This window comes from Pseudopipra pipra, chromosome 1 (assembly GCF_036250125.1).
Source record: "Pseudopipra pipra isolate bDixPip1 chromosome 1, bDixPip1.hap1, whole genome shotgun sequence".
Taxonomy (NCBI): domain Eukaryota; kingdom Metazoa; phylum Chordata; class Aves; order Passeriformes; family Pipridae; genus Pseudopipra; species Pseudopipra pipra.
The window spans coordinates 7,253,771-7,269,488 of record NC_087549.1 but is presented as its reverse complement, the minus strand read 5'-3'; the positions used below and the strand labels follow the sequence as shown (position 1 = coordinate 7,269,488).

Sequence of the window (15,718 nt, the reverse complement as noted above, 5' to 3'; positions counted from 1 at the left end):
ATGAAATGAAGTTTGAGAGACTCTATCCTGAAAGCTTAAGAAAGGGTTAGCTTCACACAAATTTATTTCAAGCAGTGGTACTTGTTGACATTTCTGGTGGCTGCAAAGCAATAATGTTTGTGCTATTGAGATCAGCAGATGTCAAAGTGCCACAGTTTTACATAAATTACACTGCAAGAGCTCTCCTAGACTGTTGTGTAACTGTAGCAGCACATGTATTCTACGAAGTTGTTTTACTGTGTTCTGACACTTTACAAAAAGCCTGTTAATTTAAATCAGAAATTATTTGTCTTGAGATGTAATCAGACATCAGAGAAAAAGAATTCATATTTTAAAAGCAAAAGCTTATTGTCCGTTTAATATATTTAACAATTACTCCCTAACATTTCCTGTGGTTCTTTATTGTTAGAACTTTCTACCCAAAAGCTGGCAAAAAAAATTGTTGGTCACAAATAAATTCCAGAGGTCATGCAAAAATGTTTCCTTAATTAAAATCAGAAGTCATCCACAACTCCTAATATAATTTTACATTTCCATATTTCTGTAGAGGAAATGCCGGACAATATAAACTGTATTTCCTGCTTAACGTTTCTCTTATCACTGCTGTAGAATCACAGATTCTGACAAATTGAGATTGGCAGTGTGAAAGTCTGAAAAATCAGAAAAAGACAGAAAATTTAAAAAAAAAAAAAAAAAAAAAGCCACAAATAATTTTCAAGTTCAGGTGCCAAAAGACCTTATTGAATTGGCTGATTTAGAGTATATGGACAAATAAATGACCTCAAGGTACTTTAAGGGAGGATGACGTAGGAGAACAGGAAGGGGGGGCAGTATCTTATTCATAATCTCTCCAGCATTTCCCTAAGTATACCAGGCAAACAAAAGCCCACATTCAGAGACCACAGCTTTGAGTTAATCACGTAATTACTATCAAATGAAAAAGAAAGCATTCTGTCTTCTTATAGTAATGATTGACTACCTGTCTGCTTAAATAAATGTAATAAAAACATCAAAAACCTCATTATGAATAGAAAAAAAAGCAACCCTTTCCTCGTAAGTTTTTGCAACTCTCCATCAGTGCCCTGAACTTTTGTGCTACTCCAGCAAAAGTAGTTTGTCAAATATCAGCCAAAAAGAAAGGGGTGATTTCAGTGCTCTCAAAACTTCTCTTTGCTACCATTCAGGTTATTTTGATATCCATCGATCATAGCAATCAGTATTTGGTGCCTGGAGTTGAAGAAATTAACATAAAATTAAAACAAGCCAACAAACAATAATTATCTTCACGTCAACATGTCAAAAGGTCACACTTTGCTAATGTATCCAACATGAGGAATACAGACATGCATACTGCTCAAGTTACTGTAAAATAATTAAATCCCATGATTGCAAGAGTGAATGCAACCACCATATTCTCTGTGTATGATATTCCTTTCATTCTTTTACAATGCAATCATCAGATTACCCAACAAAATAAATGAAGAAAAACCAGGTCAAAGACATGGCTCTTCCTGACCGTTTTAATGTAAACTTCAGGAAAAACAGAGCAGCACTTTCGCACTGAGGCAGAAATTGAAACAAAATCTTGCAGGTAGGTGGAAATGTGAAAAGTACTACTTTAGAGGGCTGGTGGTAGATCCTCTGCTATGGCTTACAAAAATTGCAGTTCTTATCACTGTGACTACTAATGGTGTGGCAAATATATAAAGGATGTGCAAATTTTACAAATGTTTGTAAATGTGCCCACCAGTAGGAGAATTTACAGCAGTTCCCAAACATTTAAGTGGGTTTGGTGGCAAGTGCAAGGCAGCAACACAGGAACAGGAGGGCTCATACGGGCCACTGATACACATCACCAGAACTCCTGAGGCTTATCACAGTCCTTTCTTTTCCCTGCTCCTTGGTTTCCTCTTTCCAGGACAAAATATATCACAAGATACTTTGAGCTAGCCAGAATTAAATTTTTAATGATGCACATGACCATAAATTCCAGCTTCCTCTCTATCCAGCTTGGCCCCAGTGAGTCCTTAACACTGCTCGAAGCACCACCTAAGATTAACAACACACAGTAATTTAATAGTAGCACACTGTCATTCATCTGCCAGCATACAACCAAGTTAATCAAACATCACTTGCTAGAAAAAAGAATCTGCTTAACTGTTAAAAATAAAGCAGTGTATTAAATAAATAATGAAAAAAAGCCTAACGCTTATTTCAAGGGCGCTTAGTCAGAAATAGAAGTCTTAAATTGGTCATTAAAAAGATTGTAAAGTAAGATCCTGTTCCCCCAAGAACAAATTAGTTGTTTCTGGGGATTTTACACTCATTACAGACTCACTGACACCAAACTTTATGCTGACTGGTATTGGATGAGCAGTGGCAATATTCAGGGAAGACATTCTGTGCTGTGCTGTATAATTATGTACTCAAAGACATAAAAAAGGCACTTCAAAAAGAAAATAATGAAATAAACTATATGTCTATTTTTGTACTGTTCCTTCACAGGAATAATTCACATAAGCTTCTCCAAATCAATCTATTTAATACAAGAACTTTGTCAGAAGTCACAAGTGTAGGTGTTCACTTAAATATCCTGAGCAAATCTTAGCAGGTCAATGCATTATGCGACATGAATCCTTCCTCAAGCGTCAGTGTAAAAAGCTTATATTTCATTCATCACAACAGTACACGGCTGTATTCAGAATATTCTACACAAGGTGTCATATAAACACATCTCATCCACAGCCTTATCCTGTTACTGTTCTGTCTGTGTATCAGAGCACCCAGAACACCTATTATCCCTCGAGTCAATGTCTGCTGTGGTTGTGTCCTGTGTTCAAGCAAGGACGAGGCTCAGGCACATGCCATGGTTTTAAGTGACCTTAATCAGATAAACTCCTCAGAGGAAATTATGATACACAGACTGTAACTTTCTTCAAGGTTTAATAACTGACAGAGCATGTATCCCATAATGCAGATATAGCCTAAATCAAACAGTGGTCCATCAGGGAATGGATCATTATGGAACATTATGAATAGATGAAGCCAGGGTCATTGATGCTGTCCCCCAAATCTTCACCAATCTGACTAACTAGAAGCAAAAAAAGAGCAGAGTTTTCAGAAGCACTTTGAAGGAAATGGAGATCATCGTGCAAAGTTATGAAAGGAAGCCCTACAAAAGACTGGAGTGTGAGTGACTACAGTTCCCAGTAAATACCTGTCATTTCCCAAGGAAAGATGTCACACTCCAGCGCTGGACAAAATGTGACCTATGCACTGTTGTGTAACAGCAGCATCTGCCTGGTACCCTTGGTCCCACTTAATAACAAAATTCTAACACTGTCCTACCAAAATCTTTAGGACAAGTCAACTCTAAACAGATCATGACTTAACAATGGCAAAGTGGCATGACTAAACAAAATTCAGCAGAGAGCACTGTCAATAAAATAACATTAGAGTAATAAACACAGATTACTTGCCTAGCACTTTACTTGTCCACAATACTTATAAAATCATTAATTTATTACTCGGGCAGAACAAAGAGCTCCATTAGCAACTCAGCATTCACTCATCTATACCAACTGTGGAATAGCTACAGCATTTACCAATACTTGGAAGAGACACTGGGCTTTCAAAAGACAAAAAGATGTTCATCTATTAGTCACCAAGAACTAAAAGGAAATTGTAATTTCTAAGACTGTCATTCATCAATTATTTCTCCTTTCAGTGACAATACTGAATTACTATAGAGACTTGTTCACTGACAAAAAATTGTACACTATAAACTTTTTAGCTGCTGCGGATTCCATAACAGGAGGGAAAAATTAATGCCTTGAAAGAAGAACTCTTCCCAATTCTTATACTCAACTGTAGAAAACCCTATTTTTTTTAAACAGAACACAGAAAATAATCGAATGGGACTTTAGACCCCTCTTCTCCTATCAATCTGTGTGATGGGAAACGAGAAGTGCTGAAGTATGCCTAGAATACAATTTGAAATCTATGTGAAAGTAATTTACCTTGACATCCTCACTGAAAGCAGATGGAAAAGAGCTGGGCTACATAATCTGAAAAAGGTGGCACCATATGAGTATATCAGATGAATAAAAGTATTCATCAAGAATAATCAGAAAGGTAACTTATGAATGTGTAACAACATATGAATGTTATATTTTACATAATTAGATTTGCAAATTTATTTTCTTAAAACCTATATATGTCTAATTTCTGTTGCTTCAGATCATAACGGCAATTACAAACTATTCTCATAAATATCCAATGCATGCTGAAGACATACAATATAGAAAGTCAGATAGTCCTGATACAAATGCAAAGAGAAGTTTACAGGAGAGTCTTTTTACTAAAAGGAATAAGAAAATGTTACAAACCACCACCAGTCTCACTGCGCTCAAAAACACTATTTAGTGAAGGGATAACAGGAAACAAAGATGTAAAAATCGAAGATGCCTTCTGCATGCTAGAGGAACTCATTCTATGCAATTCAAATAAAATTAGAATTGCATTTTGAAACCTGATTTGAAATTTATTCATCATCTCCCAAGGCACTGGTAATTTTGGGCATTGTGTGAAATAATAATCTGGCGTGAATCTTCCTCACCAACCATATGAGGACATAGCAGCTGTAATGTAATACTGTATGATCGTTATTAGAAATATCTTCTTACGTTGATGAAGTTAATATAATTACTGAATTACTGCTGGTAAATAAGTGAAGAAAAATCACATGCACATGTTAATGTTAAAAAAATTCTTTAAAGTATGATATTAGAGTGCTTTTGACTCATAAGCACACAGCTTTTTAAATCCAGAAATCATGACTAGAAAATCCTAGTACTTGTGTTAAATAAGAGGTTTGCCTACAATATAAATCCATTACTCAGTAAGGGTATAAAAGAAGATATAATTATTAAGTCTGAATTATTTTTAATCCATTGCTAATATTCCAAGGGATGGCAATTATAATTAGTTAAAAATGGAATGGAATGAATGTAACTTCTGACACTGCAGAGTAAAATTGTTCTGTATAAGTAATTCAACCTCTGACTACCAGACTGTTGTATTTACCACTGTCAATATCAAAACACAGTTATAAATTATTAATTGTGCCACTTCCTTGTTGAAATAGAACTATTAATATTACCCAAATCACAACAAATAAATCAGACAACTCAAGAAGCACACCTAAGCCTCAAGACACACTCTCGTCCATGGTGCCCTGGTTGCTTTCCACTGGTGTTACACAATATTCTCACTGCTATTACACAGCTCAAATTAAAGCTGTTACACAGCTCAAATTAAAGTTGTAGGAAACAGACTTTGCTGTACTTGACATTTAAAACTGACAATGAACCAATGTCATCATCCCCTCTGACATGTTGAGTTTATCCACATCTGTCATACGATCTATTCTGTGCTGAATGAATTGTAGAGTGATTATTATAAAATCAAACTATGTAAATCATTCTATACACAACACAGAATCATCACACCACAGGCTTTATTAAAAAAGCAAGTAACACGAAAATTACATTCCTCTCAATTTATGAATGTACCTTCTCCATCTTTGCCTGTGTTTGTGGGCACTGTTAGAGGCTGGAGAGGAATAATGATGTCATCCACATTGGTTCCTTCTTCTGTGTGCTTCTCGGAGACATGAGACAATAGTTCGGACTGATTTGGTGAAAATAAGTTACAAAGCTTACACATGAAGATGGAATTGATCCCTGAAAAAACAAGTTTAAAAATAAGTAATTAATATTTTCAAATTTAAATTATTTGTGTTACCAGTAGTTATTGAGGTTTTGGTTACTTAATACACCTAACAGACAGTAATGAGGTGAAACAAAGAATGTTATACCATTAAATGAACACATTCATAATACATCCCAGAATGAATTAATTTAAGAAATGGTTAAACTCCTACCCAGATCGTCATAGGGTTAAAAACTTCTGGCTTAAATCTTAGAAATTTTCTAACAAGACCCAAAAGCAAGTAGGACAGATAAAGACCTATTTCTCACTTCCAGCCTCAGACAATGTTACAATTTTATATATTTTCAAACACATGGTAAAATTATATAAGACATGAAGTCCTTGTCCAGGTTTGTTATATACCACATTAGTATAAATGCAAAATATTCTGTCCTATAAAGCAGTTCTGAAATACAGTTGGGCTCCAAATCCTAATTTATGCTCACGGACCTCACTGTTACTTTTTATATACTTGACTTTTCTACTTACCTCACTCCTAAGCAAGTCTAACTCTCTAATTACTTGTGTAAGTGCTGGAAACAAAAGAAGGGAGGCAAAATTAAATACCATGAAAGATAAAACTTCTTCACTGTAATAAGTAAGCAATGGTAGAATTTACTCGTCAAAATATATATATTGTATTTTCTGTATATTATAGCTAATGCTTGGTTGGGACTAGGGAGTTGTAAGCTGCGGAATAGTTAACTGCTGTATTATTATAAGTTGACTGTCCTGCAACTGGCAGTTCCCAAGTTGGCAAAGATAGAGTATCTTGCTTTACTGAGCACGTATACCATATCCTGCTTTTCTAAAAATATTGTCTAAGTTACTCATTAGGAAAGAAGAAGAGAACGAGGATCAGAGGGTCAAGGATGGACATGATAAAGAAAGAGCCAAGGAGAACATCTGGACCATCTGGACACCTTCCCATAGTCAGGTCCAAGGACATTGGGCTAATTAAAGCTATCGATGGAAAAGTCCCTGGCACTTGAAATGGGCCTACAACAGAACCAACCAGAACGAAGCCCGCGAACCCAAGCCCAATCAAGAGATAACAAGTGACTATGGGAGGGGGAGTTGGAAAAGTATAAAAGTTGCAGTTTGTTTTTATTGGGCTTGTGGGCCGGTGGGGAGCAGGGGTCTCTCCAGGCCACCCAGCGCGCTGATTTGCTTATCTGCACTTTATATAAATCTCACAATAAATTTTTGCTGCTAAATTTTGATTTGGTTTATTTACCTATAACATTCACTATAGTAAAAAATAATTATATTTTTATAAAAAAAACATGCTTTGATGTGTCATTTTTGCCCTAGAACATTACCACGGGCACAAATCTTGAGCTACAAATGTTAAGTGTGTGGTTTCAGGGGTCATTTTCCTTAGATGTGGCTCTGCCATAATGAAATAGTGGAGAGGAAGGTCAAAACATCTGCAGTGCTGCCAACCACAGAGTGGTTCATCATATGACAGTCACAGCCATGTCATCACATCCTTCCTCCTCAGGCCATTCACTTCAGAATTGTACAACCACTGCTTTTTTCTGCTTCTATCCCAATATGCTTGAAAAGTATTAGGCCTCATTTTGACCCATCTACATGAAGAAAAATGGGCAGGTATAGGAGGAAAATTTAAGAGGCGACAAAAATTGTGCTCTTATCGGAGCAAGTATCAGCCTTAGAGGCAATATTAACATTCAAAAATAACAAAACCATCTGGGTATTTCATACACTTCGACATAGAAATTCCATGAAAAGTTCCTGTTGATTCAAAAAGAAAAAAAACCAACAAACTAAAAGCCTTCAAAGCAGCAGCAAACAACAAATTTCATTAAAACTCTTCTTGGACAATGCTTTAAACAGAAATTTGACACAACTTTTTAGGCAAAACTTTGGTTTTTTGGGTTTTTTTAAATTCACAGGTACTTGAGGCGTGATATGAAAGCAAAGCCTCAGGAATGCAAGTAACAGTAAAGAAGGATTAATATAATCTCAGCTAAAAAAAAAGCTCAAAAATTTCTGGCAGAGAAATTAAGAGGACTGTTCTTTCTAAAACTGCTGTTATTTGGTTTAATGGTTTGATTTTTCAACAGTCCCTGCCTTGCTCCCTTCAGTGTCCAATGAAACCTAACAATAATGAGAAGCCAGTTTTAACAACATGCTTGTTCTCCCAGGACACACATAAAGTCCTGCCCCAAAGATTGGTGTCAGTTCCTACACTCCCTACAGAAAATTAAGGCCATACACCCACTGAAACCAACCTGGAACAAGCAGTACCATTTGAGGTACAACCAAATCACAGATCAGATGAATAAGCACAGAAACAAAAGTGATATTTTGTGAACTTTGGGATGAATCCAGGGGTAAGAGAACAGGGGAGCTGTATTTTGGCATCTATTTTCAAAACAATCCTAAGCAAAGATCACTACCCTATACAGCATTATTCCACTTCCCTCATGACACATTAATTATACAGTCCCCCCCCACTCAAGAAAACTCCTTCTTTAAAGTGTCCTGAAATTTAAGAACAGCAGAGATGTCTCTCTTTTACAGTTACGTGCACTTGAAATATACAAAAAGCATATCTCAAAACTCAAAGGCAGACTATGCCTTCATCTCTTTCTAAACATCTCTGAAAAACAACTCCAATGCTGCTCCTATTGTTTGACACACCCTCTATGTTACACATGGGCAGCCATGTAAATGTATGGTACACTCGGCCTGTTCTTAGGAGCTCGGTGGGGTTCCTTCTCAGCCTTTCTGCTCTCTCGGGCACACAGACATTTCTATTTTGATTGCAGCATGTTTTTAATGGAAATGTTCCTTTGAACTAGTTCTGCTCTAGTTAGCACCATTCTTTTATTTTAAGTGAATGAAGCTTGTTTGTGATACAGTGGATGACAACTGTTTTCTTTACATGCAAATGTACATCTAAGATCCACAATAAAACCTATGAGCATTTACGTAAAGGTTCAACTGAAATGACTGAAAATTACTGAAATTCCATGATTTAGCTGCCACTTCTGTTTTGAGGTTTTATTTGTCACTTGTTTCTGCTTCCTGACCTGCTGGTTGTTTTCCCTGGAAGCTCAGGTTCACTGCTCCTCCTTCAGCAGCTGTAATCAGTACTTGCACACCCCCTTATCTCTCACTCCTCCCAGGGAGGACTTGGAGATGGGCAGAAGGGCAAAAAGAATCCCCAAGGGTCTCCGTGGTTGTTTAAAGTATCTGATTACCAAAACCATCAAACAGAAGCAAAGCTGGACCAACTCCAGAAGAGAACAGGAGGCAGAGGGTGGTGTGTTAGTGAAGGTGCAGGGAGCAGATCACACAGATGATGTGTGTGCTTTGCTCAGAGGAGAGATGGAAACCAAACTGAGCAAAGAAATTATTTTAGCAAGAATGACTGGAAAAGGAGGTCAGAGAGCAGAGGATAAACTGTGCTGATCACCAGACTAAACAAGTATGGAATAAGCAAACAATAATTGATTACTCAGTTGCTAATTAGGTGGTGTAGCAATAAAGCAATGAATTATAGTCAATTAAGTGTAAAAATCAAATAAGGAGTAAGTTAATTAACTATGCAGGGAATCAATGGCTAATTAGTGAATAATTAATTACGTAGGAAATCAACAGAGCAATTAATTAGGAAGCTATTAAGTATGCAAAGAAAGAAAGAAACAGTAATCAAGTATGCAGGTACACAAACAGCAGGAATTTCAGCCAAAACCAATTTGGAACATTCCATTCACTAAACGTGCTTTGTGGCAATTCATTATCTTCAGTTTGACCATATAAACTATGCTAAACATACATTGAAATAAATAATACCAGTAATTTTCTTCTTAAATGGAAATGTGAAAAATGAAGCTATAAGCGAAGCCATTTTTTTTTAATTCTTCACAAAACCTCAGCATATTTCTTAATCAGTATTCTTTTTCCTTTACACTAGTCATGTCTGCAGGGAGTTCAATAAATGGATTACTAAAAACAAATAGCAAGTTTCAGACTAGGAAGCAGATTCCCTGATTCCCAAACTCCTTTGCAAAGAATAAAACAGTATCTGTCCTGTTCTGCTTTAAAGTTGGAATGTGGAAGAGAGAAGAGGGAAGAAAGAAGGACTTATCCTAGAAAAATCACTGAAAATAACAGTATTTAAGGGAATCAGGTTATATATTACTGTCATATATATTTTTAATAATTTTATGACAAAACTTAATCCAGAATTAATTTTAACTAATTAAAACCTTTCATTTTGCATAAAATGAAGGATCAGGGTTGGGCATTGTTTTATTTTTAATACCTATTTTCACAAGAAACACAGAACAAGGAAACAAATCTGTATTTATATGCCCTAAGTCATTCTAATGTATCCAAAACTTTTCTGCTCTCCTTGAAACGTAGGCAACAGTTAAAAACTTCTGTAAATGCCTTTGAAGTTCTAGAGCTGTTAAAGGAACTAGAACTCCATAGTTAAATGCAAAAATAAAAATTCACTGGATATCTGCTGGCCTTTGGAATAACAAATTTGATAGCACACATACTCATGCATCCCTAAAATACACAGCAATGAAGTTCAGAACATGAATAATCACACATTTCCTTCCACAGAGCTGAAACAAACTTTGTTGCCTCATCATCACCAAATCCTTACCTACAAGAATTTTCTGCAATTAAAAATCTTATTCATCAGACTATGACTGGGTCTTGTTAGGTTTTTTCTTTCTTTTTGCAGTTTCTGTTCAAATATCAAGTGCAATAAAAAGTGGGCACAACTCTTCCAATAAAATGGTTGGTTTTGTTAAAGAACTCTTCACACACAAATGTTGAGCATGTAAGATACTAAAGTTTAAGAACAATAAGACTTTCCTTGGTAGCTTTTTTAGTTAGAAGCATTGAAATTGTGAGATAACAGTTAATATGAAAGCAGCATGTAAAAAGCCAATAATTTGTGTTTAATACAAGAAACATTATTTCTCAGTAAGGAAACGGTTTGACCTGAACATAAAAGAAGAACATAAAAGAATGGGCTCATACAGTACAATGAATTAGGATATCCTATATGACTGTGGAATATATTAAAAGTAATTATTTAGACATCAGACCTTACTCTTCTCTGAATGTTAGCTATTTTTCATTTGCAATGCCATTTCAAACATACAAAATTTTCAATTGCATGTTAAGCTATTTTAGGTCTTCTTTCCTCTGAATTTGGACTATTCTAAAGAGTAAGCACTGGATTTTAATTCACCGGCATAAGACAATTACTGAGACAAAACCTGCAATACAGAACACATTCAATCAAAGAAAAGGAGCCCCTGACCATGGCTGTTCTCAGTTTTAGCTGCTGACTAAAATCAGAGTAATTTAATTATCATTAGTTAAATGGCACAAACATTTTTTACTTCAACACGAAGGAAGAAAGTTACAGCAATGTTGATACAGGATGCATTCCTGCAAAAACTGGAATGTTTCTGATCAAGACATAATACAGTTTAAAATCTATTCCTTTCCTGTGAGGGTGGTGAGTCACTGATACAAGTTGCCCAGAGAAGCTGTGGCTGCCCCATCCCTGGAAGTGTTCCAAGGCCAGGCTGGATGGGATTGTGAGCAGCCTTGTCTAGTGGAAGGTGTCCCTGTCCTTGACAGTGAGGTTGGAACTCGATGATTTTTAAGGTCCCCTCCAACCTAAACCCTTCTATGATTCTACAATCTATACAATACAAATATAGTAGGACAGAGAGAAAAAAGTGCTAGTTAAGGTGCTTAGGACATGAATTCACGAGAGTGTTGTTGTGAGCAGAACTAAGCTCTCACCTCTGTGCATACCCAAGAGAAAATTACAAGCTGAGAAATCAAAACAGAGGAGCACAGGCTTTACCAGTGGGAAATCTAAGGGAGTATGAAAATGTTTTTAAATTAAAGAGTGACAAGTCTTTAATAAGTCTTTTAAGTAGGTGATAGGTGCAAAAGACCACAAAGATGAAAGTGCAGAAGTAAAAATCATGAAGACTGTTTTCAAATGAAGAGTGACATAGAAGTTAATAAAATGTTAACAGGAATGAGCAAAACAATTTCTTTCATTTGGTTTTGTAGTTGCTTTTAAAAGACAAATCTACATACTACTGCAATAATGCAATAAGCTCAATAAGGTGTCAAAATGGGAATGCCTGGCTGCAGACAAGGATTACTGACAGACACACATTCAAACAAGCTTCTGACAAACCCTGTCATAACGCCTGTGGGTCACTATCACCTCAAAATACTGAGGACAAAGTCGGATGTATTGTTTGTGAAGCAACACCGCCTGTTAGAAGCAGCTTAGGGTCAAATCTGATTAACAGGCGACTTTAACAAGTAACAGAATTCCTGAGGAAATTAAATGCAATGCAGAGAAAAGCACAGTGTCAGGACTACACATGAGCAACAACCTGACCATGAGGGTAGCAATGACCGCGACACTGCAGGGGATAAAAGGTTACAAAGGCAGAAACAACCATATAATGTAGGCTTTAATTAGTCTTATGAAGAGTGGTTAAATGTCAGGCCAGGGCCAGGACGCCAAGATTAAATATTTAGACGCTATTAATGACTGTTTCACTCAGCATGCAGCCAGGGAAACCACATGAGGAGACAGTTTTTGACTTTATCAGAAGTAAAACACAAGACCCCTTTCAAAGTGACACTACTTGAGAGTTACTCTGTAACCCTGATTAAAGAAGTACTCAAAAATCCTCTTAAGAGTGATAAAGAGCCAAATGTTTGTGTTTCACTTCAACAATGTGAACTATAAAAAGATAAAAAGCATCTTTAACAAAACAAACCACAAAAAGGACTAAAAAGGTTCCAAGACGAGCAAAATCCTTGAAAGCAGCATGAGGGCTATTTAAAAGCATCATAATTGACGCTAATCATCAAAGAAGATTTTAGAAAGGGGAAGGAAATACCCAGCACAACTAAACAGCAGTGAAAGAAAGCTTTAGTAGAAATTTTGTCAAAGGAGGAAAACAAAAGAAGATTGTAAATTGCATCAAATTTAATGTAAAAACACAGTAAGGCAAGTCAATAAGGGTAATTTTATTAACTTGAAAAATAAAAAGCAGAATGCAGCAACAGTTTTAAAACATCTCAATAGTAACAGGCCTGCCCAAGAGCCTGTGCAGTAAAAAGGAATCTGTGCAACAAAAAGACCCTTCAAAGAAGGTGAGCCCATAGCAAAACAAACTTTCCAATTTGCAGTCATGTTGTAAGGGTTTGGAGAGGCTTTCTCTGAAAGATCTCTCAGTTATGTCAAACACTTTAAAGGCAGCCTCAACTGCAGCTCTCAGAAACAAAACCTTACAGTTACAAGAGACAGTCCTGTAAAACAGATGATCCTATAAAAAACAGAAAAGATTACTGTTGCAAAGGTCCATACTGGGCTTACATCTTTGGATACTGTTCCTCTGAATTGAAAAACTAATAAAATGAAACAATAAATAATAAGAAGAATCCTTAAAAGGTACAGAAATAGGAAAAATCAACAACTCAGCTTATTTCCATGCATGAGCAGTTATAAAAATTAGAATTTTTCTGCCTGGAAAGGATAGAACTGAGGACTGGAGAAAAGGCAAAGTGTAAAATGAAGAACTACAAATCAGGTGTGTCATGAAGGAGATGACGAGTGAATGATCTCTGTGAAACCACTTCCTGTCTTTTAGCTGATCTCTCCTTGCTGCTAAAACTGTAAGATGGGTACATATCCACCTGGCATTCAAAACTCTTGGAAGCTGACCAAGAAGAACTAAATTGAAAGACACTAGTCAGGGCTCAGCAAAGCCAGTAAGATGGTTTAGGAGAGTATTCTGGACAAGTATCACTGTGTGTTTGCCCTGTTCTTACACTCCTCTATATAGACATCCATCATGAGTCACTGTCAGACACATGACATGTCAGGAATGAAACAAAACTAAGATCCAAATAATCCAATACTTTCCTAGATTATATTTTTGTAAGTCACAACACTAAGAACACTAAATAATGTAGACTCTAACACAGCTCAGTTATTGTAGCATTCAAATAGCAACCTTCAAATTGTGAGGCCCCAGAAGTTCTCCAGGTGGGGTCTCACCTGAGAGGAGCAGAGGGAAAGAATCCCCTCCCTCAACCTCCTGTTCACACTGATATTGAAATAAAAGCCATTTTTTTCTTTTACACACTCCATTTTCACAAATGCTTCTGAAAAAAAGTTAAATTAAGTTCTTTAAAAGAAGACAACTGCCTCCACACATTTATGTCGGCTAATGTATATAAAATTCAGAACTGGATTTAAAAGGGTATTTAAATAACTAGAAAATGAAATTATTTGCAGCAGTTTAGCATAATCATTTAATCAAACATATAAACAAGGTAGCTTTTCCATCATCAAGGGAAAAAAGTCAGAAAACAAACAAAAAGTTTGTAAGTAAGTAAGACCTTTTTATTTCCACGCTCTAAGATCTCCCTCATGTGGCTAAATGCACCACTGCTGAAAGTACCACTGAAATACACTAATGTACACTATCGAACTGTGAGCTGCACTACCAGACATCAAAACCACTCAGAATCTCTCAAAGAATTAGCACAAACTACTTGATCAGCCATCGACTTCAGAATGCCCTGGATTAAATGCTCCAAACCTGACCTTTCGAAGCACATGTAATGGAAATGCATCTGAGGTCAGATACAGTTCAGCAGCTGCATTATCAAAAATATTGAACACTTGTGACAGTTCTGGGCTCAGCTCAGAAAACTCTTTGTTAAGAGAAATGTGCCCAAACAAATACGAATTTATTAGCGGCACTAGTAGTAAGAGATTTATTTCTCACTGAAAGTTGGATCACAATACAAAGCAGTCCTGGAATGCTTTCACAGGAGTCCTTCAGTAACATAGCACCTGTTAACTATTCTTCTACTCAGATACAAGTTATTCTCCCAACAGTGCCATTCTCTTTGGCATAAAACCCTGTTTCACGGAATCACAGAATAGACGGGGTTGGAAGGGACCTCTGGAGACCACAGTCTAACCCCTCTGCCAAGGCAGGATCATCTGGAGCAGGTGACACAGGAACACATCCAGGTGGGTTTTGAATGTCTCCAGAAAGGGAGACTCCATGACCTCCTTGGGCAGCTGTTCCAGTGCTCTGCCACCCTCAAGGTAAAGAAGTTCTTCCTCATACTGTGGTTAAATTTTTGGAGTTTTATTTTATGGCACTTACTACTTAATGGTGGTTTGAGTAGTAAACTATCCATAAATACTCCATAAAACAGCTAAAAATAATCCAAGATTCTAAAAATTAAAATGTCAACTTGGTGAATGACAACCAAAAGTCAAATTTGAGTCTGCAGTGTAATTAACATGCATTAACTTATTGCAGCACCACTTCACAAACTTGTACTGCAACAGCACACAGGGATTGTGAAACACAAGGCACATACACAGCCCTCCCAAGGCTGTCAGCTCTGTGCAACTTTAGTCACAGGTGTAACGCCTGTGAAAGCTGGGCAATAAATGGTACAAAAAGGCCTGAGATGACAATGCAGGGGAAACATCTCTAACTCGGTATCTGCTTTCTGCAGCTGAACTCTGAGGTCCTCAAGGAGCTGCCAGAGGAGTTCACGAGTGTTTTAAACCCAGACAGGAACAGAATCACAGAATAACAGAACATGAAGGGGTTGGAAGGGACCTTAAAACTCATGTGATCCCAACGCCTGCCATGGGCAGGGACACCTCACGCCAGACCGGGTTGCTCAGAGCTTCATCCAGCCTGGCCTTGAACACTTCTAGGGATGGGACATCCACAGCTTCCCTGGGCAGCCTGTTCCAGTGTCTCACCACCGCCACAGTACAGACTTTCCTCTCAATATCCAGCCCCAACTTCCCCTCTTTCACTTTGCACCCATTACTCCTTGTCCTGTCACTACGGTTCCT

At 37.0% G+C, this 15,718-nt stretch overlaps 1 protein-coding gene across 4 annotated transcripts in view; it reads right to left on the bottom strand.

The window, feature by feature from the left end:
- Positions 1-15,718, bottom strand: part of ZFAT (zinc finger and AT-hook domain containing) — a 127,572-nt gene that overhangs the window by 66,617 nt on the left and 45,237 nt on the right. For 3 of the 4 annotated variants that reach the window (XM_064644319.1, XM_064644308.1, XM_064644298.1), the window contains one exon: positions 5,574-5,744. In XM_064644319.1, the coding sequence (XP_064500389.1) occupies positions 5,574-5,727 (154 nt within the window). In that variant the 5' untranslated portion in view covers positions 5,728-5,744. Of the gene's footprint in view, positions 1-5,573; positions 5,745-6,261; positions 6,357-7,016; positions 15,706-15,718 lie in introns of those variants that run through there. The other variant, XM_064644327.1, reaches the window with a different exon arrangement.